This window comes from Aulostomus chinensis, chromosome 7, assembly GCF_037954235.1.
Source record: "Aulostomus chinensis isolate RoL2024-O1b breed Wild chromosome 7, RoL_Achi_v1.0, whole genome shotgun sequence".
Taxonomy (NCBI): Eukaryota; Metazoa; Chordata; class Actinopteri; order Syngnathiformes; family Aulostomidae; genus Aulostomus; species Aulostomus chinensis.
In genome coordinates this window covers 25,688,688-25,716,356 of record NC_141326.1, presented here as the reverse complement: position 1 = coordinate 25,716,356, position 27,669 = coordinate 25,688,688, and the positions used below count along the sequence as shown (strand labels likewise).

Here is a 27,669-nt window from a genome sequence, read left to right as displayed (position 1 = left end):
TGTGTGTGTGTGTGTGTGTGTGCGCGCGCGTGCGTGCGTGCGTGCGTGTGTGTGTGTATGTGTGCGTGCGTGTGTGTCTGTCCCAGATCCAGTCTCTCGTCACAGACTCAGCAGGACGCAAGCTTCTGGTCTTGAGCGGCCAAAGCTCAGATCACGGTGGCCTTCTTCTTCAAACGGGGGTTTTCACCTACCAGACCTTTTCAAGTATCTTTTCTGATCCTGGGGTGAGTCACATCCACTGTCCTCTATGAGAACCACACAGGTTTAGGTTTCATTTATTTATTTGTTGGTGTTATAATGTCCATCTTAACTACACAAGTCCACCATGTTGAAACATCTGTGTTTTTCCCCTTCCTGCAGGTCAGTGAATTACTTGGCACCACAGCCCCCAAGCAGCAGGCTACACTGACTGTGTCCTGCCGTGGGGAGGTGGGCTGGAGCTCCCTGGGACAGCAGCAGATCCTGAAGGAGTTCCTGGAATACAAACTAAACCCTGAGCCGGTCGTCCCCAAGATGGAGGGCGTCACCGAGTTCACAGAGTACATCTCTGAAACAGTTGACGTCCCCTCACCTTTTGACCTCCTGGAGCCACCTACATCAGGAGGTTTCCTGAAACTATCCAAACCATGTTGCTACATCTTCCCTGGCGGACGAGGAGACTCTGCTCTCTTTGCTGTGAATGGCTTCAACATCCTCGTAGATGGTGGCTCTGAACGAAAGTCCTGCTTCTGGAAGCTGGTGCGTCACCTGGACCGCATCGACTCGATCCTTCTCACACATATCGGCGCTGACAATCTCCCAGGTATCAATGGGCTTCTTCAGAGGAAGATAGCAGAACAAGATGAGGAGCAATCTCAAGGATCCACCAACTATAACGACTGGATGAAGAACTTGATCTCTCCAGAACTGGGTGTGGTGTTCTTCAACGTACCAGAGAAGCTACGTATGCCAGAATCTAATCTTAAAGTCAAACGCAGCATCGAAGAGGCCTCTCTTACTTTGCAGTACCTTAACAAACTAGGAATCAAGCCAGAGCCTCTGTTTCGAGTGGTCAGCAACACGATTGAGCCTATTACTCTGTTCCACAAGATGGGAGTGGGCAGGTTAGACATGTATATTCTAAACCCTGTCAAAGACAGCAAAGAGATGCAGTTTTTAATGCAAAAGTGGGCCGGCAACAGCAAGGCCAAAACTGGCATTGTGCTTCCTAATGGGAAGGAAGGAGAAATATCTGTGCCCTACCTGACATCAGTTACAGCCTTAGTTGTCTGGCTTCCCGCCAGCCCCACGGAAAAGATCATCCGAGTGCTGTTCCCTGGAAACGCACCACAAAATAAGATTCTGGAGGGGCTAGAAAAATTAAGGCACCTTGACTTCTTGCGCTATCCTGTCGCTACACAAAAGGACATCGCCTCAGGAGCTCCTCCCTCTGTCATAAAGCAGACAAAGTTAAAACAAAGAACAGATAGCAAAGAGAGTCTGAAGTCCTCCCCGAAGACTACTGCAAAGACCTCAAAGAAAGAAACTGAAGGACAGGATGATGTATCCATTGCCACAGAGGCAAAGAGCGACTCTGTGAAGGAAAACATATCAGAGAAAAAAGAGGAGAAAAAGCCTACAAAAACAATCAAATCTAAAGCTGACGTGCCAGAGAAAAAGAAACTTATGAAAGAAAAATCCATGAGAAAACATTCGAAAGAAAGAGTGTCCAAAATGGATGAGAAGAAAGACAAGGAAAAGAAAGAGATCAAGAAAATAAAGAAAGACGAGTCTGTCAAAAAAGATGAGAAAAAAGATGTCAAGTCCAAAGAGGACAAGAAGAAGGACACATCAAAACCCGAGCTGAGAAAAATTACAAAGCCTGACCTAAAACCACTTACACCAGAAGTCCGAAAGACATTACATAAAGCAAAAGTGTCAAGTAAAGCCAAGACTGGTAAAATGAAAGCAGCAAAGGCTGAGACTGCTGAAGCAAAGAAAAAGGAGCCAAAAGCTCCAACTGTTCAACCCGAACCTGTTGAAAATGGAGCTGTTGAGGGCACGTGTGCTCCCGCTACTCCTGAAAACCTCACCAAGGATTTTGAAGAGGAAAAAGCTGAAGATGAAATTGTATCAGCACAGCCACCAGACAGTAGTGAAGTCTCAGTGGAGCCGACAGAACAAGAGAAGCAGGAAGCACAAGAACCTGAAATTCAACCCGACACAAAGTCCCCTGAAAAGGAGGCTCCAGTAAAAACTGAGGCTGCATATGAAGACAAAGATGAGTCAGCACCAGAGGGAGAATCAGAAGATGCTCAAAAACTTGAGGATGAGGGAGCTGCAACTCAAGATGAGGACGAGGAGGAGAAACAAGAAGAGGTTCCAACTGCTAAAAGGAAGACTGAGGAGGAGGAGGAGGAGGACATGGGAATAGGAGAGGAGGAAGATGAATCACAGTGGAAGGAGACAAAGGATGATGGGCTGGACAGAAAACATGAAATTGAAGAAATGGAGAAATCTGAAATTGTCTCAGCTAAGGTTGACACACAAGAGGAGCCACAGATGGCGAAGGAGGAAGAGGAAGAGGAGGCAGTTGAGAAAGCTGAGCTGGAGGAGGTCGAAGATTTAGACGTGATAGCAGACGAAGAGATCAAAGTCACACCTGAGGATGTGGCAGAAGAAAAAATGGTGAGTGAAAGCAAAACCAGTGACATCGTGACAGCCAAAGATGAGGAAGAGGAGGATGAAGACTACCTGTCCCACGTAGGAGGGGCAACAGCTCCTATAACCTCAGTAGTTCAAGCCGCCACTGCAGCAGAACCAGTCTCCTATATTCAAGACGAGACCATTCCCGGTTACTCTGAGACAGAACAAACCATCTCTGACGAGGAGATCCACGAGGAGGCGGAGGAGAGGATACCGCACCTTCAGTACGACGTTGGCGCCTACGACATCTCTGTCCCAGATCAGACTGGATCATTTGTAGACATTCATGGCATGAGGGAGATGCAAGCTGCAGCTATGACTGAGAAAGGCTTCTTCCCTGGTGTGCAGGAGCAAGTTTCTGTGTTCACCAACATCATCACTGCTCCTCTCGCAGAAGAAGAGCATGTGTCCTCTGCAACGTCCATCACTGAGTACGACAAAGTGTCCTCATTCCCTCCTTCTATCGCAGAAGATCCATGTGTTGCAGCTCCAGCAGCTGAAGAACAAGCCAGAACTACAGTGTCGACTCCACCTGATGCCACCCAAAGCCAAGAGCAACCTCTCTCTGCAGGAACGCTGTCACCCCCTTCTCTGGAAGAAGACAAGCAATCCAAGTCTCCACCTACCGGCGTACAGCTTCCTGTTGTGGAAGTGAAGACAGCTACCAAGGTTCCTGATGCTAATGTGGAAGAGGAGGAGGAGGAAGAAGAAGAGGAGGAAGACCAAACTCCTAATGTTGACATTTCTCTTGAAAAACTCCAAGAGGGATATGCTTCTTCTGAAAAACTCCAGGAAAAAGAGAAAGACGATGAAAAGGGTGTCGTCTCTGAATCCCCTGTCTCAAAGTCCGTAGATGACTCCAAAACAGTCCACTTACCAGTTGAAGAAGAAAATATAGATGCGGTAACACCTAAAGATATTTCATCAGTTGTGCCCTCTAGGCCTTTTGGATCAGAATCTGCAACTTCAGAGAGTGAGGAGCGCTGCTTCAGTCCAGATGATATCACTGTGAAAATGGCCTCCCCTACACAGTCAGGACCGCCAAGTGCAGCTCATTCACCACTTCGTCAGTCGCCAGTGGATGAGAAGATAAAAACCCTCCCCGATCTCGTCACCACAACCGAAGACAAAAAGAAAGATGAAGCAGAGATGGAGAAAGATGTTGACAAACAGAAGACTGATCAGCCTGAGACATATTTGGAGAAAACATTAGACAAGGAAATAAAAGAGGTTCCACCCACGAAAGAGCCGGAAAAAGATGTTTCCTCAGAACCCAAAGATGACAAAAAACTGACAGAGACCACACCTGCTACTGCTGCTGCACCTTTAACAGAGGTTCAACCATCCGTGTCAGGACGTGTTGAAGATGTCAAAGAGCCTAAAATGCCAGTTCAAGCTAAATTTCCAGAGAAGGATGGTCGTTATCTTGACGATGACGATGACAAGAAAGATGATGGTAAACCTGTAGTTAAACCCATCATGGCAGAGCAAGAAAAAGAGACAAAAAAGGATGATGACACCTCGGATGTCAAACCAGTGGATGAACAGAAACCCATACAAGAAGACGTTTCTGCTGTTAAGCCCATCGCAGAAGAGAAAAAGGCCATAACAGATGATACTTATGACATTAAACCAGCCAAAGAAGAGAAAATTGTAAAGGATGGTGTTGAAAGGGACCTTGCTCCTGAAGTCAAGGAGGAAATTTTTGCCTCTGAAGACAAGCAGATCAAAGATGAACAGGAGAAGAAAGATACAAAACAAGATGCGGAATTTGACCTCCGAAGCAAAGGTGAAGACAAGAAAACCGAGGATGTTGTGTTAGATAGTAAGGCAACAAAAGAGGAGGAGAAGAAAGACACAGGATTGGATAGTACTCCTGATATCAGCTCAGTAAAATCTGACGAAAAGGTCCATGACACATGTGTCACGCCTCTTAAAGATGAGGAAAAGAAGGATGATGTGACCATTATGAAGCCTATTGAAGATGAGAAGGAAAAGGATGAAACATCTGATAAACAGATCAAAATTAAGGAGGAAGAGATGGAAAAGCCAGAGCCTGTCAAAGATGAGCAAAAGGAGAAAGAGATGGCTGATACCAGCACTACTAAACTCACCAAAGAAGACATTGTCTGGAAGGATGATCCATCTGCTGCTGTGCCCAGCATGGTCAAAGACACTATCCCAACAATCAGTCCCACCAAGACGGAAGAAAAGGATGAAGTGATGAGCAAAGATGAGATTCTCCATGTAAAACCCACACCAGAGCAAGAAAAGAAGCAAGAGGCAAGTAAAGATGAAAGCACTGACGCTGGACTTATGAAAGAGCAGGACAAAGACGTAATGACAAGTAAAGCTGATGCTATTATACTTGATAAGACAGAGGACAGAGATGCACTGCCGAGTAAGGAGGAAACCGCTCTTAAACCAGCAGTCGGAGAGGAAAAGAAACAAGAGGAGAGTAAAGAAGAGATTATGACAACATCTAAAGCTGAGGATTTCTCTGCTGCACAAGAAAAGGTAGAGGAGACACTCAAGGACGTCATCAAACCAGTCGTGGAAGTGGAAAAAGAAACAAATAAAGATGTCAAACCCACCAAAATGGAGGATGTAATGACGAGTGAAGATGTTCCTCCTGCCAAAATATCAGAGGATAAAGTAAGCCTGAAGGACGACACCGTGAAAGAGGAGGAGAGAGAAATCTGTAAAGATATTTGTGATGTCAAATCAACGACAGAAGAGAAGGACAAAGCTGCAGATAAGGAAACCTTCACTGTCAAACCATCCGAGGAGGAGAAAGTGACAATTCCAGATCAAACTGTCAGTATCAAGTCCATCAAGGAGGAAGAATCTACAGTAACAGCTAAGGATGAAGTTTCTGATATCAAACCTACCAAGGAGGAAAGCAAAGATACATTTGATGTAAAACCGATAACAGATGAAAAAATCGATGTGAAAGAAATTACATCAGACGCAAAACTCGCCAAGGAGGAAGCAAAAGAAGCTCAGAGGGATGAAACTTACGATAAACAAATTGTAGACGAAGATAAGAAAACGGAAAAAGAGAAAGTAAAGAGTGACGTTTCCTCTGTTGTTCCCATGAAGGAGGACACACAAAAGGACGTAGATGATTTCAAAGCCATAAAAGATGAAAAAGAGCTGGAAAAAAGTGCCACTGCTGACTCCAAACCACTTTTGGATGAAGTTAAGGAGAAAGGAGTTGATAAAGATCTCAAGGATTTGGAAGAGAAAGATCTTAAAGTTGATACCGTCAAGGAGGAAGTGAAAGATGCAGGAAAGCAGGGACGTCTTGAAGCTGAATCCATCAAAGATGACAAGAGAGAGCCTACAGTTGAGTCCAGTTTAAGGCAGGAGACTGCAAAAGAAATATCTACTCCAACATATAGCGCCAAAGATGAGGTTAAAGGGAAAGATGATTATCCTTTTGATTCCAAACTGAAGACTGATGACACAAAAGAGGAAGATCTTCCTGTAGCTCAAGCTGTGAAAGAAGAGAAGATTAAAAAGGATGATATATGTGACACTAGTGACGAGCACAAACGTGGAGAAACCTTTGATGTACTTCCTGAAACTCAGAAAGAGAAGGAACCTTTAGTCCCCTCTGTAACAGCATCGAGCAAAGACCTGAAACCAGAGAAAGGTGACATTTGCTTCATCCAGGAGGAGAAGAAAGAACTAGACGAAGGAGCGAAGGTGGTTATCAGTCAGCCCGAGAAAACAGAGAAAGAAAAGGATGACGCACATGTCGCTGAGCTGAGTAAAGAACAGAAAATGGAGAAAGAACAAGAAAAAGAGTACACATGTGAGAGTGAAGACGTCAAAGAGGAAAAAATTATTAAAGAAAGTGTATTGTCTGTCACAAAGACAGAAGAGGTCAGTGATATCACCGATGTGGACCAAACCAAAGAGGAGAAATGGGAGAGAGAGGAATTACAAGAGAAAGACCTGGACAAAACCAAACAACCTGCACAGACAATTACAGGAGAAGCATCCAAGGCAGATTACCAGCCTGTCTTCGCCGTTCAATCCTCTGATGAAGATCGGGAAGAAGAGGAGGAGGAGTATATTTGTATGGGAGGGGCAGGTTCCCGACCTTTGTCTGTGGAGCCGAGAAAATCAGAACATGATATCTTCCCTGCAGGTCTACCATCATCTCTAACTTCCCAGATAAGTAAGCAAACTACAGAGGCCACACCTGGAAAGATCACCGTCGTCATACCTACGCTTACAATGCAGGAGCCCTCCATTGATGAAGAGATCGGAAAAGAAGAGAGCAGACTTTCACCCAAAGCAGACAAAGATATAAAATCTGAAACTCCACCTGCACCTCCTGCCAGAACAGAGCCATCCTTTGATGTAACATCAAAGGAGGAGAAACCCTCTAGTCCAAAACAAGAACCAGCCTCTGATGCCCCAGCTGCTAAAACAGAAGAAGCATCTGAGTCGACCGAGAAAAAGCCAGTTGAGTCAACAATATCACGCAGAGAGGAAACAACTCAAGCATCTAAGATCGGCCCGGGAGCCGTATCAAAAGAAAAGCTGGATGAGAAACCAGGTAAGGAAGCTGAACGGGAGATGGAGGGGGAACGAGAGATGGCTTCTCCTGGGCTATCACAGCCATGTTCATACTTCATGTTGGACAAAGATACTGAAGATGTCGGCCAATCTAAAGTCTTAAAATCAGACTCCGCAACAAAGGAGAGTGGTGATAAAATGCCTCCAGAGAAGGAGACAGACAGCCAACAAGACGAAAAGAAACCCTGTGGGGCATCTAAATATGACCCTTATGAAAAGCCCATCCCAAAAGATCCTGACACAAGAGAGGAAACTGAGGTTCCCCTCAGTTTCGATCACGCTGCCGACATCGGCATTGATGATAACAGGAGAACGAGTCAGACAGAGTCTGGAGGAGCCATGTTCCTCCTGGACGATCAGTACAAAGAAGAACCTTTGTCCTTTAGCCGGGTTGACTACAGCCCAGTGTCCCTCACAGAGACTGAAGGAAGCCACAGTCAAAGTGCCTCCCCAGAACATGACGACAGAGAAAAAGGCCTGGAGGAAGAGAGGGAGAGAGAAGAAAGACCAGACACACCTTACGTAGACAAGAGCTTCTCATCCATAGACATGCAGGACAACAAAATGTCCCAAGCAGCAGAATCTTTCAGTCCCAAAGAGGACAAACCTGAGAAATCAGAGAAAGAGAAGGAGGATATGAAGGAAGGAACCACAGTAGCCTTTCAAAGAGGAGAAAGAGATCAAGTTTCTACCAGTGCTGATATTCATCCAGCAGGCCTATCATTAAGACAAGAATCCCCTTCCACAAGGGCATGGAGCCCATCAGATCTCACTCAAGCTTCAGCTGCTGCAACAGCTTCTGGGCAATTCATAGAAGAGAAAATGAAGGAAAAAGAGAAGGAAAAATCTGCAGAGTCCTCGGATAAGGAGGGTTCTCCATCAGGTCGGCACTCTCCAGCGGAAAAAGACATTTTACCCCAACAAACAGAAGAACAACCAAGTGGACTGAGGACAACTCCTGTCGCCACGTTTTCAGGACATGAAGTAGATGATAATGTTCTTGCTTCAGACAACAGCCGAATTAGCTGCTCCACCTCTTGTAAATCCACACTAGACTTCCCTGAAGGAAAAGAAAGTTTGGTAGATAAACGATTACTTGTTGAGGGTGAAGACTTCACTGTTGATGATGATGACGACGAAGATGAGGAGGAAGACGAGGAGGAGGAATTAAGTGATGTAGATATGGAAAAGGGTGCCAGAGAGCAGTCTGAGAAAGAAATATGCAGACTTAGCTCTGATGATAACGCTATGTTAATGTTTGAGGACTCAAATAAAAAATCTGCTGAGGAGGAGACGGTCTGCAGAGCCACACCAGATGATGCTCATAAAATCACTGAGGCAGACAAGCAGGACGTAAGTAAAAAACCTGCTGAAACAAAGGTTCTTGAAAAGGATGCTACCCATGAAGCCACCTCTGATGATACATCCAAATCCAAAGAAACAAAGAGTGAAGAACAAGACAAAATGACTCCTCCATCACCAGACCTAAGCACTTCATCAGATGTCCCTATACCCTCTGAAACAAAGAAAGCTGAAGACCTGGACAAAAAGCATTTGTCTCCAGAACCAACTTCAATGAGAAGGCTCTCCGTTGCCGAGGGTGTCACCTCCTCTGAGGTTGAACAGTCAAAGAAAGGAGATGAAGACAAAGTGTCAGCAGAGCCAAGCACCTTGACGAAGGCTCCTGGTCAACCATCTGACCACGTGGAGTCTGCACCCAAACCTTCGAGTCCCCCTGCTCCTCACGCAGGCAGCTATGCTGATATTTGCCAGAGTGAATCTGAGCATTTTTACATGGAGGACAGTCAAGTAGCTCAGAAGGACCATAAGGAGGACAGCCTTTCATCCCAGCTCTCCAAGTTAGGCGATGATAAAAATTACCAAAGAGACATCCATGAAGAAACTGTGGATGAGAAGCAAACCTCAGATATCACTGCAAAACACGAGGATATGCCCTTATCAGCCCGCACATACACAACCATGACATACTCTTCAACATATTCATCCACATCATACAGCCACTTATCGTCTGCCTCATCTTCTGCACCTTTCAGCCAAGAATTTGGAGACAAAACATTTGGGTCAATATCGAGCTCTTCAGCCATGACCGAGTCTATAAGTTCAGGCACCGGAGGCCTACAGAGAGATGAGTACATGGAGGTGACAACAAAACCTGCTGCCAAAGTGTCCGAGGAGACCAAGCCATTGTCTTCAGTCTTATCTACCGTTACAGCTACATCTCTACCAAGCGCTGAACCGTCAGACCTGGCAGGCAGTTTATCCACATCTGAGGCTCATTTTGATGTTTCTCCCCTTCAAAGGGCTGACGCCTCTGACAGGAGGTCCCTCGGGTTCGCAGAGGACCAGCCTGATGTTGAAATTGAGGACAGCACTCTACCATGTCGTATTGAATGTCAAAAAATCAAAGATGCTGAGCAAAAAGAGACATTTTCATCAATAGCTGAGTCACATGTGGTGGAAAGTACCAAGCGTGCCACAGAGACTAAGACAATCACCTCTACGGTTGCACCTGCAGCTGAAGTGGTGATGCAAACATCTCAACAGACAACCTCCATTACTACAGTGACTGATGGAGCTACAAAAACCTCATGTGCCATAGCAGACCTGAGCAAAACAGAAGAGGACACAAAGGAGCAAATAACCAAGTCGAAAGAGGAGACGACAAAAGGAGCTTTCAAAGAAGACAGAAAGGTAGAAAAGGAAAAAGATGAAAAGACAGACACCATAAAGGACCCGGATGTTAAACAGAAAACAGAGACAAAAGAGCAACTAGAGATGATGAAAGTGGAGGAAAAAACATGTAAAGAAAGCACAGTAGAGAAGAAAGACTCACTTGATCCGAAGATGAGTGAAAAAGTCGAGAAGGAAGAAGCAAAAACAGCAGAGGAGAAAAGCTCATTGGACAAACCAGCAGAGAGATTGGAGGTGAGGAGAAGGAGCAGCATATCTGATTGGGAGCTAATACAAAGGCCTGATGATTGCCCAAGTGCCCCTCCACCAGGTTATGGTGATGATGATGAAGAGGAGGAAACAATGGAATGGATGGCTGGTGTCCATGGTGCCTCCTCAAAAGACACTTTTCATACAGAGACATCGAGTAAAGTAGACATCAAGGCAGGTCGTCCCTCTGACTTGGACACAGGAGCCACCGCCGCCTCTGCCTCCCCTCCGGGTTACTCCTCCTGTGAGTATAAACATCGTAAAGGAGAACTCTCTCCTTCCTTCATCAACCCCAGTCCACCTCAGCTCTCTAGTGATGAGGGCGAGGAGGACAGCCGCAGTGACCACTCCCAGGAAGGAGGTGAGGACGATCATGAGCAGCACTCTGTTAAAAGGAGGTCGCACAAGCAGAGGCGCCACCACAGTCACCACGGAGACACTGGACAGGGCCCACATCAGTTTCCCAGCACCATGTCATCTGGGCTGGGGGGTGTGACGTTAGCTGGAGAAGAAACGCCTCCGACGTCAGTCAGCGAGTCGTTGCCGTCACAGTCCGATTCTGATGTCCCTCCAGAGACAGAGGAGTGTCCGTCTATCACCGCTGAAGGAAACCTGGACTCAGACGAAGACGCTGAACATCTACCTGTTGACAAATTGTCTGCCTCTGGAGCTGGTGGGGGTCACCATCCTTCATCGCCGAGGGCTGCCCAAAAAACTCATGATCCTCTCCCCACTCCCTTGAAGGACCCTCATCCCCATCCTCCCCACCCAGATGTGTGCATGGTTGACCCAGAGGCTCTCCCCAATGACCACACCATCACAGAGAAACCAACCAAGAAAGAACACAAGACCACCAAGGGTCTCAGAAAGAGCAAACCCAAATCAGCTTCACCTGCTCGAAAGGGAGACGTCAGGAAGAGGTCCTCTACTCCGGTGAAGCAGGCTTCTAAGGACTCCGCCTCGCCACGATCTGCCTCCCTCAGGAGGAAGGACACGGACAGAAGCTCCAGGCTGATCAAGATGTCTGAGACCCAGGGTTCCAGGAGCGACATCCTGAACCCGGGGAAGGGCTTGGTCAACGGCGTTAAAAGCAGTTCAGGTGTGTTATGTTTTGACTTTTCACGATCAGATCCTGAACTGAAAATCTCACAAAAACCTTTTCGTGAGGGTAATTTGATGGTAACCAGTTGCCCCATTGATTATACTATAGCGTGCTCGGGGCTACCCCTTGCTCCATACTGGAGCGACTTAAAAAAATGATTTTTTTAAAAAAATAATAGGTTCCAGGTTGAAAAAGCCTGAAGTTCATCTGTAACTTGAGTACATTAGGGCTTAATGCAAAACATTGGCTGTCATCAGAAGTCATACAGAGATGTTTGAAATTGGTCCCATGACAGAATTCTTGAAAAGGAAGTAGAATGCTAGGATGATGGATTTGCTGTACAGTCACAATTCTATTAAGGTGCAATGATGCATTGAGGTTAAGTATTCAGCATAATTTACTGATTTGTATGAATAAATTAGTCAACAGAATGTAATTTTGCTCAGTTGAGCAGGGTACTCTACTGTTATGGAATCGGAAATTTGAATTTATTTCAAATCTAAAAGGATTCGTTACACTAACTCAGCATTATGTCTCTGTTTTCCTTCAGGTAATAACTCCCAGAAAACTAGTTCAGTCGTCCCCCCTGGACCACCCGTCTATGTCGACCTGGCCTATGTGCCCAACCACTGCAGTGCAAAGAACGTGGACCAGGAGTTCTTTAAGAGAGTGCGAGCAGCGTACTATGTGGTGAGCGGGAACGACCCCAGCAGCGGAGAGCCCAGTCGAGGAGTTCTGGACGCCCTGCTGGAGGGCAAAGCTCAGTGGGGCTCCAACTTACAGGTATCTTATCTGCCTTCATCTACCAAAAACATGTACTTTTCGTGGGATGATCTGATATGGACAACTACTGGATAGCTCTTTATATCGCAGCAATTTTGCAGTTGCCAGTCACATCTAAAAACACCAGAACTGTCCTTTGACGGCACTTTCTTCTCTGTGACCCCCCCCCCCCGCCCCTCCTGCTTTCATTGTCAGGTGACTCTGATCCCGACCCACGACACAGAAGTGACCAGAGAATGGTACCAGCAGACTCACGAGAGGCAGCAGGACCTGAACATCATGGTTCTGGCCTCCAGCAGCACCGTAGTCATGCAGGATGAGTCTTTCCCTGCCTGCAAGATTGAGTTCTGAGCTTCACGAGCCCCTCTGTGCTTTCCCCCCTCCCCGCCCGTCCTCCCCCTCCCTGTCATCTGTTCACACTGGAGGTCGAGCAGCATGCTCTGCTCCTTCAAAGCTTCTCGCTCTCCCACGGTACCAAACGCATGTGCTGCAGCTCTCAATACACTAGATTCTGTTCGCTGTAATCAAAGTCAAAACTCTGGGTTTATTACGCTTCCTGTGACAGTGGGATTATCACGCAAATAGCGACACACTTTCATGTTGGTTTTCTTACTGTCTGCCCTAACACATATCTTATACAAGCTCTAATATGTGTGGCTAATTAAACAATGTTGTCAATATTCATGAAAATAATCAGATTCCCTCACCTCGCGCAGGAAACATCATTATCCCAAATCCGTATTGACAGATTATCAATAGATTAGTTATTACACCGTTGATTCAAATATAAACAAACTCTAAAATGATGTATTACAACATGGTAGGGCTGGGCAATACATCGATATGTATGGGCTGTCGTCTGACTATCGTAGATTTGGGACGTGATACACAGTTTTGCTGTATAAATCAGTGCTAAAAATCCAATGTAGCAAGTCAGATTTCTGACACAAATATTTCAGAAATGTTCTGAAATCCAGTTACTGAGGCAGATATCACAACCTATATATCAGTATCAAAAAAATGTTTATCTGAATACACACACACACACACACACACACACACACACACATATATATATATATATATATATATATATAAATGATAGTCATTTTTCTCCCATGTCACACAGCCCTACTAAATGGTAAGTTTGTTATTCACAAGGCCAAAAGAAGTGCCAAAAATTCAAAACAATTTGGTTAGTTAACCTCTCCAAAATTCAACTGTGAGCCAGTTTTGTTTAGATATGACGCAAAGTGTTCTCACGAGAGTAGTAAAAAAATAAAAACGCAAAAATTTGCAAATTAGATCTTAATTTGAGGCTTTGCTTTCCGTCTTTGCGCACGACAATTTCAAATCCACGCACGACAGTGGTTTGGAAATCAAATCAGTAATGACATAAATCGTGTGAACGGATCCTTTCTGGTCATTAGTGGTGATGTTTTAGGAAGCGCCTGAAGTTGCCACCTCTCCTCTCGGCTTTCACAGCTTAGCTGGTGCATGACGCTTGTGTTTTAGCTCGGATTCTTTTGGCGAGAACTACGTAGGGTTCATTCATTCTTTAGCCAGCCTTCAAGTGTGGAATGCAATAGAGTGTACTGTAGATACGTTACTACACTGTACGGCTGTCCATGCCCATGTGAACTCTGTAGGCGCCGGGTCACGGGACGATGTCTCTAATCTGCTGGATGTAAACGTTCTTCTTTTTCATGGTCTTCGTTGGTTCTATGTGTTCCAGTATTCGTATAGGATTAATATTTCTATATCAATAATGATATATTTTGTGATGATGCAGCAAACTGATTGATTCCGAGGCAAACGTTTTTTGATCATTTTGTCATATCCGCCTGTTCAGCTACATTGTAGTGAGGCAAAGTGACGGGGAAAAAAAACAAAAAAACAAAAAAACAGCAGTGACCTGTGACAAATGTAGCAACGGAAGCTGGTCCCTGCAGAGGGAACGTTGTGCCAGTGAGAACTGCAATATTTGTATTTATTATCTGGGTTATTTTTCAGGAAGGAGGCTTTCTTTATGTGCCTTTTGCATGTGGTTATTGGAGAGAGAGAGAGAGAGAGAGAGAGCGAGGGTTAAACTGTAAGGACATGTCAGCCATTTTGAAACATAACCAGGGTAAACGCAAAAGAACCAAGGACTTTTAAAGATCAGACCAATCAGTTCATACAGTACAGACAAATAATATCCACATCTAAGATACTTTGCGTATTCAAACAACAGTTTTCACCAATTCAGCATTAAGCCACTTAGGAAAAGTTCAAAACTAACTTGAATGTCTTGGAGCAAAGTGTTGCACCAAATCAGAATGCACTTTCATAGGTGAGAGAGTTCAGAAGTTTTCTTTTTGTAGTTGAAGCACAGAGTCTTAATACATATATTAATATATTAGAAGCTCAGCAGCAGATCAACACTTGACGTTGTATTATAAGATAACGTAAACCTCCCGACTGAGCTTGTGGTTCGTGAGACATGATGCTGGGTACGAGACCTAATATTACTCCCGGAATAATATTTATAGAATGAGCATGAATGTGATGATCATGATTGTACTGGACGTACCGTAGGAAGAATGTGGTAGTTTTGTGTGTGTGTGTGTGTGTGTGTGTGTGAGCGTACAACACACACAGAGTAGCTGTTTTCATTTTGCTTTTATGCAGCATGGTTTGGTTTTGCAGGTTACGCACTGAGTGAGTTCTCTGTGGAATGAAAGGTCTTTCTGCTTGACTCAAGAGCTCCCATTCTCACGTCACAATCATTTATTTTGTTGCGTCTTTAAAAAAAACAAAAAAAAAAACAAGCTAATGTTTGCAATTAATTCAAATCCATTTGATCTAAATTTGTGCTAAGAGGCCACACTATTTTTTTTTTCACGTTTACACCGATACATATCTGCCAAGGGGGGGCTGATCTCATGCCGTGGTTTATTTTAAGGACTGAGTTGAAGCGAGGGGACGACATGCCGGCGGCAGAGCTCGCTTCGATTTCCAGAAATGACCCTCGAGTCATTGGTGATGGATTGACTGGCTGGATGTTGCCAACCAGAGCAAAACAACCCCTCATTTGCACAGTTGTTTTTTCTAGTCTTTTATTGTTATCTTTTCTTACCTCAATCTCGATTATCCAGCTCCACAGTAGAGTGTGTCGTCACCTTGCTTGCCTGGGATCTGTGCCATTTGCTGTAAAACTCTTCACTTCAGCTTGTTTTATACCTCCTCCACTCCTCCGTACTCTGCCTGGCCTCCTTCACATTCAAACCATCGTTAGTCAATTCGCTTTTTCGTTTTTGCAAGGTTTTATTTGCCCATTTTGAACAGCCTTGATATGCACCTCGTGTTGATTCAGACAAAACTTTGTTTTTTATCCCACTGGGGAGGATCTGTTGAGTTTGATGCAGGCTATATGTTTAACAGCTGGTGACGCACAAGAGTACAAACCTGCGAGTCTTGACGGACTGAAGGGTGCATTACGGGCAGCGAAAAGTTGAAAATAACTCCCTTTGAAAAATCCTCAAATCTACGAAATGATCAAGCAATCTTCACCCCTTCTACGATAGTGGCTCCTTCACAACGCCAGGTTTTTTAAACGTATGGATCCGATTTTGTAGCTGGTCTGATAAGTTGTACTGTCTTTGGATAATGTTTTTAAGTTGGCAGATTCCAAAAACCTTGATGTTTTCAAGGCGTCAGAACGCTGTGAATCACTCAATACTGAATATATATGAAAGCTGAATGCACTATACAAGAGATCTATTTTTTCTGAATGTAGAGTTGGTACTGTAATATGGATGCTGCTGGATTAAAACCATGAACCACTCGGAAAAAAACAACAACAAAAATACAAAAAAAAAACAAAAAAAAAACAACCTTTCACACCAACCTTGACAGAAATAACACGAGGAAGCACAGAAGACGGATGGTTGTTCATGTCAGTGATGGTTTGATGACAGGACGGAAGGCGACAAAGATCCCATAATGAACAAGAACACAGAAATAGAACCGACTGCAGCTGCAACCTTTCCTGAATATGACTTGAAAATACATGCAGATTCAAAACCTTCAATAAAATTCAAACAAATGCTACATGTACATGAAAGTACTTTGTACATATCGCTCCAGAAAGAGAACAAATCTGACAGGTGTATATATCTATATACAGATATATACACCTGTCCATTTTAGCTGATTTTAGTGACAGAATGATACATGATGCTAAATATTCCTTAAATCAAGCAAAGTAAACAAATTGCTGACAAGATACTGTATGAAAAAAGTGCATCTTTCAGTTCAATGTCATTTGCCATACCTGCATTAAAATTAAGATATCATTTAATAACATCTAATCTTTCTGCATGTGATTTATTTAGTTATAATCCTGAATGTAATTGTTTAAAATGGAAATATTAATAACAAAAAAAATACAATGCTATTTTAGAGAGGTATATTTGAAAAAAAAAAAAAAAGCTAATTGTCTTAACTGGTACTGAAATGACCTACTACAATACTGGGCTGTGCTTTTATTGTTTGCCCTATTACATGTTGTTAAGAAGACGCTGTACTGGTAGTTCTGTTGGATTCTCTCAATTTTTTTTTTTTTTTTTTGCATTGTATTTAGTTATGTTTTTCTTCTTCAGCGCAATATTCAATATCTCTGTCTCTCTCTTTAAACATAACTGGTAAAACTAGAAGTACTGCAGAGTCATTGTAAAAGGGAAACAGCCTGGTGATCATCAATTAAAATACACTGAAATCTACGCCTGTGTGGGTTTGTTTGTTTTTTTTGTCCTATTTAACTTTTTTTCCTTTTTTTTTTTTTAAATGCATCAAAATAGTTTAGCGTCACTGAAGCAGTAATTAAGTGGACGACAATGAAAGAATGTGCCGGATGTGAACGAGAGTCTGACATTTATGATTGAGATCAATTTTATGTAGATGTCACATGACCTCAACCTCAAGAGTCCCGTGGACATTTGTGCCAAATTTGAAGAAATATTCTTGAGGCCTTGAGATTTCCTGTTAACGAGAGTATGACAGTACACTCAAGACTACTACAGTTCACTCAAGACTACTACAGTACACTCAAGACTACTACAGTTCACTCAAGACTACTACAGTACACTCAAGACTACTACAGTTCACTCAAGACTACTACAGTACACTCAAGACTACAACAGTTCACTCAAGACTACTACAGTACACTCAAGACTACTACAGTTCACTCAAGACTACTACAGTTCACTCAAGACTACTACAGTACACTCAAGACTACTACAGTTCACTCAAGACTACTACAGTTCACTCAAGACTACTACAGTTCATTCAAGACTACTACAGTTCACTCAAGACTACTACAGTTCATTCAAGACTACTACAGTACACTCAAGACTACTACAGTACACTCAAGACACTAATGTAGAGAGTCTGAAACCTTTGTCTGGAGCAAAGAACTGTCTACTAATCCATTAGTCACAGAGAGATTTGATCTGCACCTTTTATGATAACTGAATAATGGAGGTGTGTCTAAATATTGAAAGATTAACGTCAACTGGCATTTCTATGTCTCCAAGGGGATTGGGTCCAGTAAATAAAGGCCAAGTTAACTCAGACAGAACTTTGACTGCAGTAAAGCAGTGATTTAAGACGAGGGGAGAGAACAACCTATCGACTGCATTACTGGAGACAAAAGACGTTGAGCGCTCATTGATCAGCTTTGATTTGTGAAGCAGAAGCAAGAAAGTGAAGTTAAGCTTCACTGCTCAGACTTCACCTTCTGCCTGTCAAAATAAGTTAGCGTCTCTCTCTGTGAATTCGAAAAACTAATTCAGCAGCGGTGGAACCAATTTGGGGTCCAAAAATCACCCTTTAAGGACTCACATCTACACCTGAAGCTGCAGCAGACTCCTTCCAGCCCGGGATGAGAGGACGGCTTGTTTCATCGTGTCAACCTGCAGCTGCTGCTGCTGCTGCTGCTTTAATATCTGCAGATGAAGCATGAAAAAGAAGAGCAGATTCTTTTAGCTATGTTAACAAAATGGCCCCCCAAGAAAGTCAACTGCTAGGGATTTTTATTTTCATAAAGTTGGGCTCCCTGGTGGGTGCTGCTGTGCTGCCACATCACCAAAGGAAACAACTCCTCCTCCTCTTTTTCACCCCCCCCCCCCTTACCATCCTGTTATTTTGGAGGAGGGTCGTGGGGGAGTTGAGGACAGGCTGTGGGTGCAGAAGTGGCACTGAAGGTCTATCTGGACAGCTCCCTGCATCCCTCCTCTTCGGCTTGATAGCAATTCTCTCATCAGCACAACTGATAATTACCCTCCTCTCTTCTCTGGTCTTTCCCTCCTTCCACTCCTCGCGTTTGGGGAAGCAGCGTTTAAGTATAAAGTTTGAGATGCAGTGACTTCCTGTGGTTTTAAAATATACGAGAAACAAAACAAAACAAAAAAAACCCTGAGAAAACCAAGTAGTTGTTGTTATTTTGTATTTTTTAAGACTAGAAAATGTCAGTAAATCTCCATTTCTCGTTAATTTTTCCACTGAATAACCTTCATGTCTCACATATAAAATGTTCCACTTCATTCTTTTTCGGCTTCATGGAAAGAGTTTTAAAAGCTCAACTCATAAATATAGATTTTTCTATACACAGTTAAAATGCCATGGGGAAAACAACCCATCCCTATTTACCTCTTAAACAGTGAAGGTGTATGGTTTTTTTTTTCTCAATAGCTTTCAAGTCATGTGACCTACAGTGGGAACTCCAAATCAAGCCATTCCATCATTTCTGTTGGCCTGAACTAATAACACACCTCTTTGCACCACAGTTTATTAACTTTATCTCATCCGTGACCACTTTCATGAAGAATTCACTAGTTTTTTTCCCCACTAGCTTCTAGGTGACCTAGGGGCTCGTAGTCTGCACCAGATATTATTACAGTACCGCAAATATGCAGTAAAACACCTCTTTTTATTGCGTGTTACTGCTTCTTCTACTTGACACCAATGTTTTTTATATTTTAAAAGTCGTTTTAAGGTCACGTGACCAAAAGGCCCCCAATCAGTTATTGTTTGACTGGACGAATAAATAACAGCTTGTTTAATTCTTATATATCCAACTAGTAATTTTAAATTAATATTTTTATGCCTCCACATAATATGAGCTACTCTAGGAACTTAACTGGCGCTGGTTCACAATCTGGTTTGGGATCTCCAAGTGATGATGCATCATCTTGGTGGAGGTTTGGGCTGGAGTCCTCGGTCTGTATATGACGCCACTTCGCTCCGAACAACAACATTTTTCCTTTTATTTTAATAAAGTTACAGATGCCGGTCACGTTACTCACTGCACCACCATTACTTGCAATTCCACTGAGCTTTCATTTCACTTTAAAAACATCAGAAGACCAGGCTTTTAACTTCCATCTCCAAAAGCTTTATTACTCTTTTTCATTTCAGCGAAACCACTTGTCAAACGACACAATTTAGCTCTGTGTGTGTGTGTGTGTGTGTGTGTGTGTGTGTGCATGCGCTGATAGAGAGCGAATGAATGGACTGAGTGTGTGAATGTGGGAAATAAAACCGAAAAAACAGACGTGTCATCCAGACAGGCAGAATGACATCAGATTTTGGCTTCCGGTGAGTTGGCGGGCTGTGTGTGTGTGTCTCTCTCTCTCTCTCTCTCTCTCTCTCGCCATTCAACCAGTGTTGCTCAGAAGGAGTCAATTACATCTGGGGGTGTCGCCATGACAACACATGGGAGAAATAGGAGGCATGAGTCATCAGTATTCTTAAAAGTCATTTGGGAGGAGAGGAGTGGAAAGAGGAGGGAGTGGGAGATGAAAAGAGGAAGATGAGGAGTACAAGAGATGGAAAAAAGATGAGTGGAAAGGATGAGAAAATGAATGGAAAGAAAATGGCAAAAAAGATGAGGTGAAAGAGGAAGAAAAGACTGAGTTGGTGGGAGAACAAAAGAAAGAATAGAGACGTTATATAAAGGGTAGGTGAACAGAGTAGCACTGAAAGAAAGGTAGAAGAGGAAGAAAGAGAGGGTTGACAAAGAGGGAGAGAGAGCGAAGGAAAGATGGTAATGGAAAACAGGGAGTTGGATGACATGAGGTGAGGAGATGAGAAAGGATACCAAAAAGAAGAAGAAAATGATGAAGGGAACGACATGCGGAGAGGTGAGGAAATTACGAGAGGTGAAGAAATACACCAAGAGGAAAAGAAATGAGGAAAGCCACAAAAGCAGAGGAGCCGAGAGGAAATTCAGTGGAAAAAAAGAAGAAGGTAGAAACAAGGAAGGAGAAGATGATGGAAGGTAGAAGAAAGACGGGAAACAAAGAGTCGACGGAGGAAACAAGGTGAGCAGCAAACAAGAACGGAGGAGAGATGAAAGGAGACGAAATTAAGGTAAAAAGAAAGGAAACAAGGAGGAAACAAAACCAGATAGAGGGATACAGTAGACTGATAGACAAAGGAGGAGTGACAATCCAGGTATGAAGCAGGAGACGGTGTCTTGGTTTATGAGGCAATAAGCAGTGAAACGCGTCTGCACTGAGACCGTAAAGGAAGGCCGGCGGCACAGAAACACACATCCAACAAGCGTCTCTGTCGTTGGGTTGTTTATTAGGCCTCCGCCTCCTTCCTGAAACTCAGAGATTTACAGGTGAGACCGTCCGCTAGCAGCCAAACACACCTGGCCTCAGCTGATGTCAAATAACACATTAAACAATCATAAATACAAAACTAAAATCAACAACAGCATTAATAATTAGTCCTGCTCAGTTCTACAACAACCAGTATTTTCACCTGGGGGGGGGGGGGGGGGGCAATTCAATTTCAATTTGGACTTTTTAAAGTGAACAAGGGAGATTTTCACCTTTATTATTATTATTTTTTTTTTTTAATTTCTCCACTTTGTACCACAGACAGTGCTTCATCAGTAAATTGTCCACAACCACAGCAGGGCCCTGTGAAATCCATGTAACTTTATTTTATTTTTTTATTTTAGAATCATCATCAACAACAAAAAAAAAGATAATAATAATAATAATAATGATAATTTGTGGTTTCATGATTTTTGTCAGTTTGGAATCAGAAAGTGTGTAATCATGCAGTGGATGAATGAAACGTCAAAGTACTCAAAAATGAGTCACTTAGTTAAATGGTTTCCAGAGCAGCGGCAGGGCAGGGGAGCTGCTGTTACGACAACATAACGCATTTTGACATTTGTAGCAAAACAACCTGAACTTCTGGGCTACACAGCAGCTTTTGTTATAGCAGGTTCATGAGTTTGACCGGGAAAAAAAACCAACAAAAAACCAGGTTGATCATTGGATGGTTTGATAAATGGCAGTAATTCAGGGTTCAGTCAGATTTCTACAAATACATTCCAACTGTATTTCCAGGCCCGGGAGGCCAATCTTTATTGGCATGAGAAGTAAATAAAATAACATGATTTAAACAAGATGAACTTCTCTGTTACTCTTCACTGAACCACATGTTGTATTTAATCCAAAGGTATTTCAGAAACGCATTTTCGTGTCTGTATATTTATGAAACTTCAGCATTCCAGGAATCACAGCGTTCTACCGTACACTCTGGATAACAAGGTGACTTTTGTTACTGGGTTGATCTCTGGTAAATATTGAATGAAATTGTAATGACCCCGCAGTTCAGTCACATGTTGATTAAAAACTCACACATACACACACACACACACACACTAAAAAAAACAAAAAAACAAACCCCATGTTAAAAGTGTTTGTCATATTTCTACCTGAGTAACACCGTTTACACCACTGACACAGTCATTTGGTAAATTCAACATTAAAAACACAAACATGTAATTATTTTTGACAACACAACAAACGAAGAGTCCAATTTTGGTATCAATTGAAAAAACAACAAGTAGTAGTAGAAGAAGAAGAAAATTGCAGTATTTAGGTAGTTCCAATGACACGTATAGTACTGACTTCAATCAAGTGGTTTTCCCTTTAACACTAAAATAAATCTATACTGCAAGTTCTCTTAGAATCTAATTGATTCAGCAACCCTAGAATAAAAGCTAAAAATACAGCAGGAACTCCTCTGTGTCTACAATACTCAGTCTTAAATATTCCTATCCAAAAACATCTTAAAGGCACATTTACTAAGAAATACTTCTACTCGACAGCAGACGAATACGTGTTGATCAAGCTGGCTTCACTGGTGCGAATACAGAGAACTATTTTTAAAAGTCTTGTTTTGGTTACATGAAGTAAATTAAAAACCCTGTCAACAAATAGTACCAAAAGGCAAAATTCACGAGTGGATCCAATGATATGATACATTCCCAAACATTCTTGAGATTCATGAGTTTAAAATTTGAACAGTGTCTGACTCCTGACTTGCATGATGTCCGGCTTTGCCTTTTGCAGTCAGCTATTTTTAGGCTGTACCGGCTCCTTTGGTAATAGTTTGAAGTTTAATCTGGCTTCAGAATAAAGTCCGTGCCAGGGAGTCGCTGTAAAATAATAGCAGAGTTATTTATGTGTCTTTGCAATCCTCAGGAGCGAAACGTCTCAACCTACCTGCAGACATTTGTGTCTGAAACGCTACGCTACTTCAGTCAATTCATTTCCTCTCACTTGAATTGAGAGGCAGGGATGAGTTGGGTCTGCTGGAGGTGTTGCTGCATTGCAACAATGAGGATGAAAAAAAAAAAAAGAGAGAGAAAAACTTGTCTCTAAATTCAAATGTGAATCAATGTCGGGTGATACTTGATGTGTTAATATCTGCAGGTAAACTCAGGAATAAGGCAGCCGGCGTCCGGGAGAGATGCTGTAAAACAGCCCACAACAGCAGGTGCTGGCCCTGTTTCAAGGCCCGTCCACACCATCAATGATGGCGACGTACGCTGTTTCACAACTCAGTCCAACTCAGGCAGATCCAGACATCAACGATAGCAATAATAACAGGATTACTGGAATCACTTACAGAGCCGTTTGATGAATGATGGAAACACTGAAAGCCAACTATGCCGCATTTCGTGTTGGGTGCACCGGTGTTTATGGAACGTCATCCTTCACCAGTGTGGATGCTAACTTAGCTATTGTTGGTGTGGACGGCCCTTTAGGCTGGGACCCGGTGAAATAAAGGCACAACTGGACTGAATGTTGGCTTGAGGCAGGATTGCTGCACCACAGCTGATATCTCCAGCGTTTCAGAACCTTCCAGTGTTTAGTCGCTGTCTGGTGCAGAGCTGCAGCCCATGTACAGTTCAAGAAGGAATATTTGGGATTCTTAAGTGCCTCTGTCCAGACTCAGCATCACCCCCAGTGTCTCTTAGTCAATGTGTGCAGAAGCACAAAAGGAAAGCTGAATAAATACAGAGGAGTCTTCAGATCTTGTCCAGATACCCATAAGTCCTTGTTTCTCTGCTGCAGTCTACTCACTGAAGCTGAAGTTGAGGGTGCAGCTCTCTGTGATCGGGGAGGAGGGTCCGGCGCTGGACACAGCACTGGAGGGGATGCTGCCATCTTCAAACAAACACAGAAATACAGTTTATCATCTTGCACCCTCGGAGATACACTGATTTACACTGAAACTGTACCAAACATCTCAGACTGTTCCCTTCTCCAGATAGCAGGTAATCATTTCATTAATTGCTGTCCTGAGGCCTCGCCGTCCACGCTGTGGACAACATGTTACTGTATGTGAGTCATGTGGAGGGACAGAGTGAACACAGCGAAGCAGGGGGAGTGATCTGGTACAAAAACAGGAAATAAACAATTTCATCCTCGTGCTGTTTCGTCACCTGTTGCCATGGAGAAGTTGATTAAAACACATGGAGATATATATATATATATATATATATATATATATATATATATATATATATATATATATATATATATATATATATATATCTCCATGTGTTTTATCCATGTGTAATATCAGCACAATAATGTTTTTCCTTGATTCTTTACAAAATGAAAGCAAACCGGGCCTTTTTCGTTCAGAATCACACTACACACAAAGCCTGCGGAGGTTTGATTGTGTTCTCATTGAGGTCAAATCGGCATGTCTTCCAAATATGGTCTTCATCAGACGGTGTTCCCTCGCAATGCAACGTATAGACAGAAGGGATGAGGGGCAAATCTCCAAGAGTGAGGGACAGCACCACACACCCTGCAGCACACTGCTGGGATCCGGCATTTAGTCAAAATCGCAGTGCAGTCTCATACAATATCCACATTACAGGAGGTGCAATATTTGCTACAGGCCATAAGTATCACCAAATACTTCTCTATATGAAGTTCTGCGGTGCTGCAGATATATCCCAGCCTGCAAAAGATATTCTAGAGACTTAGGAAACCATTTTTGTTAATTCACATTATTATTATTTCAAATGGTTTTTTTTTCTGTCAACATATTAATAATGGCACTCAACTGATAATTCCTGGAATAACAGTCAAGATAATCGCAAATCATACACCTTTTTCAAATTAATCCGTAATGCTGGAAAAATACAAAACTAAATGAACACAGAGGGAAACGAGGGATAAAACAAACATAAAGACAAAGCAGAAGGAAAAAGAAATGCAATCAATAACGGACCGATTGTCTGAGGCTGGTTTCATACCTATAGCTCCTTCTCCTTCCCTCTTACTAAACCTGAGGCTCTTCTTCAAAGCGGATCACCACACGATTACTGCAACCCACGGTAGAATGTTCTCACTGTATATTGGTCAGAAGTGTTTGGGGGCAAACACAAGTTAACACAGGAGGAATCTCCCGGTTTTTAAGACCACGCAAGTTGGCACAGTCTGCGAACTCTAACACGTCCAAAAATGCCAAGTACGTATACTTGATTGCCCTTGATGAGCCCTACTCATCCGTCTCTACCCTGCAGCATCTCTGCCAGTGCATTATGTGATGAACAAAGTTAAATAGGTTCTCAGGTGTTACAGCCACCCAGATGTGTAGGCAACGGGGCTGAGAATGCCACCCAGAGTGGGCCAGCGCAAATAAAACACATCGGCGGCGGATGAAAAGTAGACATGCGTGACAAGTGGTTCTGGAGGCAGAGGCTGCATCTATCAACAACACTGGTGAGAGGCTACATTAATCACCTCAACACACAGGGGATATAAACACAGACTGATAGAAAGAGGAGAAGAAAAAGGAGGAGGGGGGTAATGTTAAAAATGGAGAACCTGAGTTGTTAAAGGGGCTGTCATGTTCTCCCTGAGTCCTACTTTACTGAAGTTTCCTCACCAATCCCACCGGATGGCCTGTCACACACTTACATTTAGCCTCTATCTAATTTATCTGATAGTTTTGGGGTGGACGATTTTTACAAAAGGTGGCACGGTGGTGCAGTGGTCAGCACTGTCGCCTCACATCAAGAAGGTTCCGGGTTCGAGTCCCGGCTCAGGCATGGGCTCTTTCTGTGTGGAGTCTCCATGTTCTCCCTGTTCCCGTGTGGGTTCTCTCTGGTACTCCAGCTTCCTCCCCTATCCATCCAAAGACATGCAATTGGGAACGAGGCTGATTGATACTCTAAATTGACCGTAGGTGTGAATGTGAGTGTGAATGGTTGTCTGTCTCTATGTGTTGGCCCTGTGATGGACTGGCGACCTGTCCAGGATGAACCCCACCTCTCGCCCGTAGCCACTGGGATAGGCTCCAGCCCCCACAACCCTTAACAGGAATAAGCGGAAGAAAATGGATGGATTTTTACAAAAACGAATAGGTGAAAATATTGTATGTTTGTGAAAATCAAAGATTTTAATTGACGCTCTCAAACAAAGAGTGAGGTAGTGCTGTTTTAAAAGCCACTTTGTGTTGTGGGAAGAGAAGCAGTGCGGCAATATATCACAATACTTCCTCTGTACAATACTGATACTCTGTAGCCGGCTGTGTATCAACGGTACACGGTGAACCAGTGCAAGTATCTGTTCCCACTGGCCTTCCTTCACATCTACTGACTGTCTGATGGTCATGCTGGAGATGGAGGAGGGGTGGTACAGCTATAAATTAATCTTCATTCAGGTTTAGCTGAGCATGCATGATGTATCCCAGCATCGCTCAGCTCCTGATGTGTACAGTTACTCACTTACACACACAGGAGCTGCTTGGATCATCACCAGTCTGGCCGCAGAGCTCCTCTGCTACAACAGCCGAGGATTAAAAACCTTATTAAAGGCAGAATCTCTGATAAAATGCAAAATTAAAACAGTAAATAACTCACAAACCAAAGTAAATATTCTGGCGAATCACTCCTGAACTCCTTACGTGCAAGTGCAGCAAACTGTGATTTTACCACTGTCTTCAAGGTCTTCCAGTAGATATCAGAGGAGATGAAAGCAAGGCCTTGGTGTTGCATAATGCCATAAAATCATTTAAACACTCACGCCACAGAGGCTGGCTCGGCGGCCGGAGAGACGTCTCAGATCCAGAGGAGGACAGAGCTTGCTGGGGGCTGTAGAGAGATGTCTGGCTCTGGGAGTCAAACAGGCTGGAGAGTGCTGCAGCGAAGGCAGATGAAAAAAAAACACAAGCTTTAAAATGTCATTAACAGAAACTCCCTTCACTTTAGGCAAATAATTCCATTCATAAGATTTTTAAAGTCTTATTTCTACTGTCACGAGTCTATATTTGTCCATTCAGAGATGATCTCCAAATTTAATTGGATTTTTTTTTTTTTTTTTTTTATAAATCCAGGGCACATGCAAGTAGGGTTAAAAACCTGCTGCCAGCAGGAGCCATGCTTGCATTTGTCTGCCAGGTTCCTAAGCACAGTAGAAACCACAGGACAGTACAGCTTAAGTAGAAGCTTAACTCCCTGAAAGTGTGAGCTGTTGTGCCTGACTGTCCAGGTCATACTCCTCCTTCCCAGTTCACCTGGGATCGCCTCCAGCTACCTGCCATCCTCTATATGTCAGGACTCACTAGGGGGTCCTACTGCACTTTGTTTTTCCTCCCATAAAAGAATCCGAATATTGGAGAACTTAAGAAGACTGCGTGTTGCATTAGGCTACTCCACAGGGGCCGTCCTACCTCTCATGGTCTTGGCGTGGGCCTCGCTGCTGCTCTCACACACCGTGTTGAGGAACTCGTCCACCTGCTTCAGTGAGAGCGAGTTGTGCAGTGTCTCCAGTGGGTAGATAGAGGGCACCATAGAGCAGCCTTCAAAACCTGCAGTGAAGATATGCAAATACAGCTGTTCGTACCACCCCTCCATGAGACTAGAGAGTAGCAGAGGTGACGTTAGAGCTCTCTGTGCATGTTGGCTCTTCTGCTTATTCATTAAATGCCGTATTGACAAGCAAGTCCAAAAAAAAAAAAAAAAAAAAGCAAACATTTGCATTTGCTCATTAGATAGACAATAGTTTTCTAATGAGGTCTTCAGTTAGTGGTTGGTTACCATCTACAGTAGCTGGTACTGTACCAACAGTTCTGTCTGACATCTCACAGTAGCTTCACCTGATGCCAAAATATGTCTGCAAACATAAATCAGCTGTAAGCCTCGCGGCAGGTGTTAATTTTCCTTATTT

The 27,669-nt window shown here is 43.3% G+C and overlaps 2 protein-coding genes across 12 annotated transcripts in view; one reads left to right on the top strand and one right to left on the bottom strand.

The window, feature by feature from the left end:
- map1ab (microtubule-associated protein 1Ab) overlaps positions 1 to 16,625 on the top strand; it is a 60,953-nt gene extending 44,328 nt beyond the window's left edge. For both annotated transcript variants that reach the window (XM_086209555.1, XM_086209556.1), the window contains 4 exons: positions 87 to 224; positions 361 to 11,338; positions 11,892 to 12,124; positions 12,320 to 16,625. In XM_086209555.1, coding sequence (XP_086065681.1) covers positions 87 to 224; positions 361 to 11,338; positions 11,892 to 12,124; positions 12,320 to 12,475 — 11,505 coding nt within the window. In that variant the 3' untranslated portion in view covers positions 12,476 to 16,625. The remainder of the gene's footprint in view (positions 1 to 86; positions 225 to 360; positions 11,339 to 11,891; positions 12,125 to 12,319) is intronic.
- A 2,926-nt stretch (positions 16,626 to 19,551) lies between these two features.
- Positions 19,552 to 27,669, bottom strand: part of ppip5k1b (diphosphoinositol pentakisphosphate kinase 1b) — a 46,075-nt gene continuing 37,957 nt past the window's right edge. For 8 of the 10 annotated variants that reach the window (XM_086209546.1, XM_086209545.1, XM_086209549.1 and 5 more), the window contains 3 exons: positions 27,173 to 27,310; positions 26,527 to 26,640; positions 19,552 to 23,646 (listed from right to left, as the gene is read on the bottom strand). In XM_086209546.1, the coding sequence (XP_086065672.1) occupies positions 23,555 to 23,646; positions 26,527 to 26,640; positions 27,173 to 27,310 (344 nt within the window). In that variant the 3' untranslated portion in view covers positions 19,552 to 23,554. Of the gene's footprint in view, positions 23,647 to 26,526; positions 26,641 to 27,172; positions 27,311 to 27,669 lie in introns of those variants that run through there. The other 2 variants (XR_015117203.1, XM_086209553.1) reach the window with 2 other exon arrangements.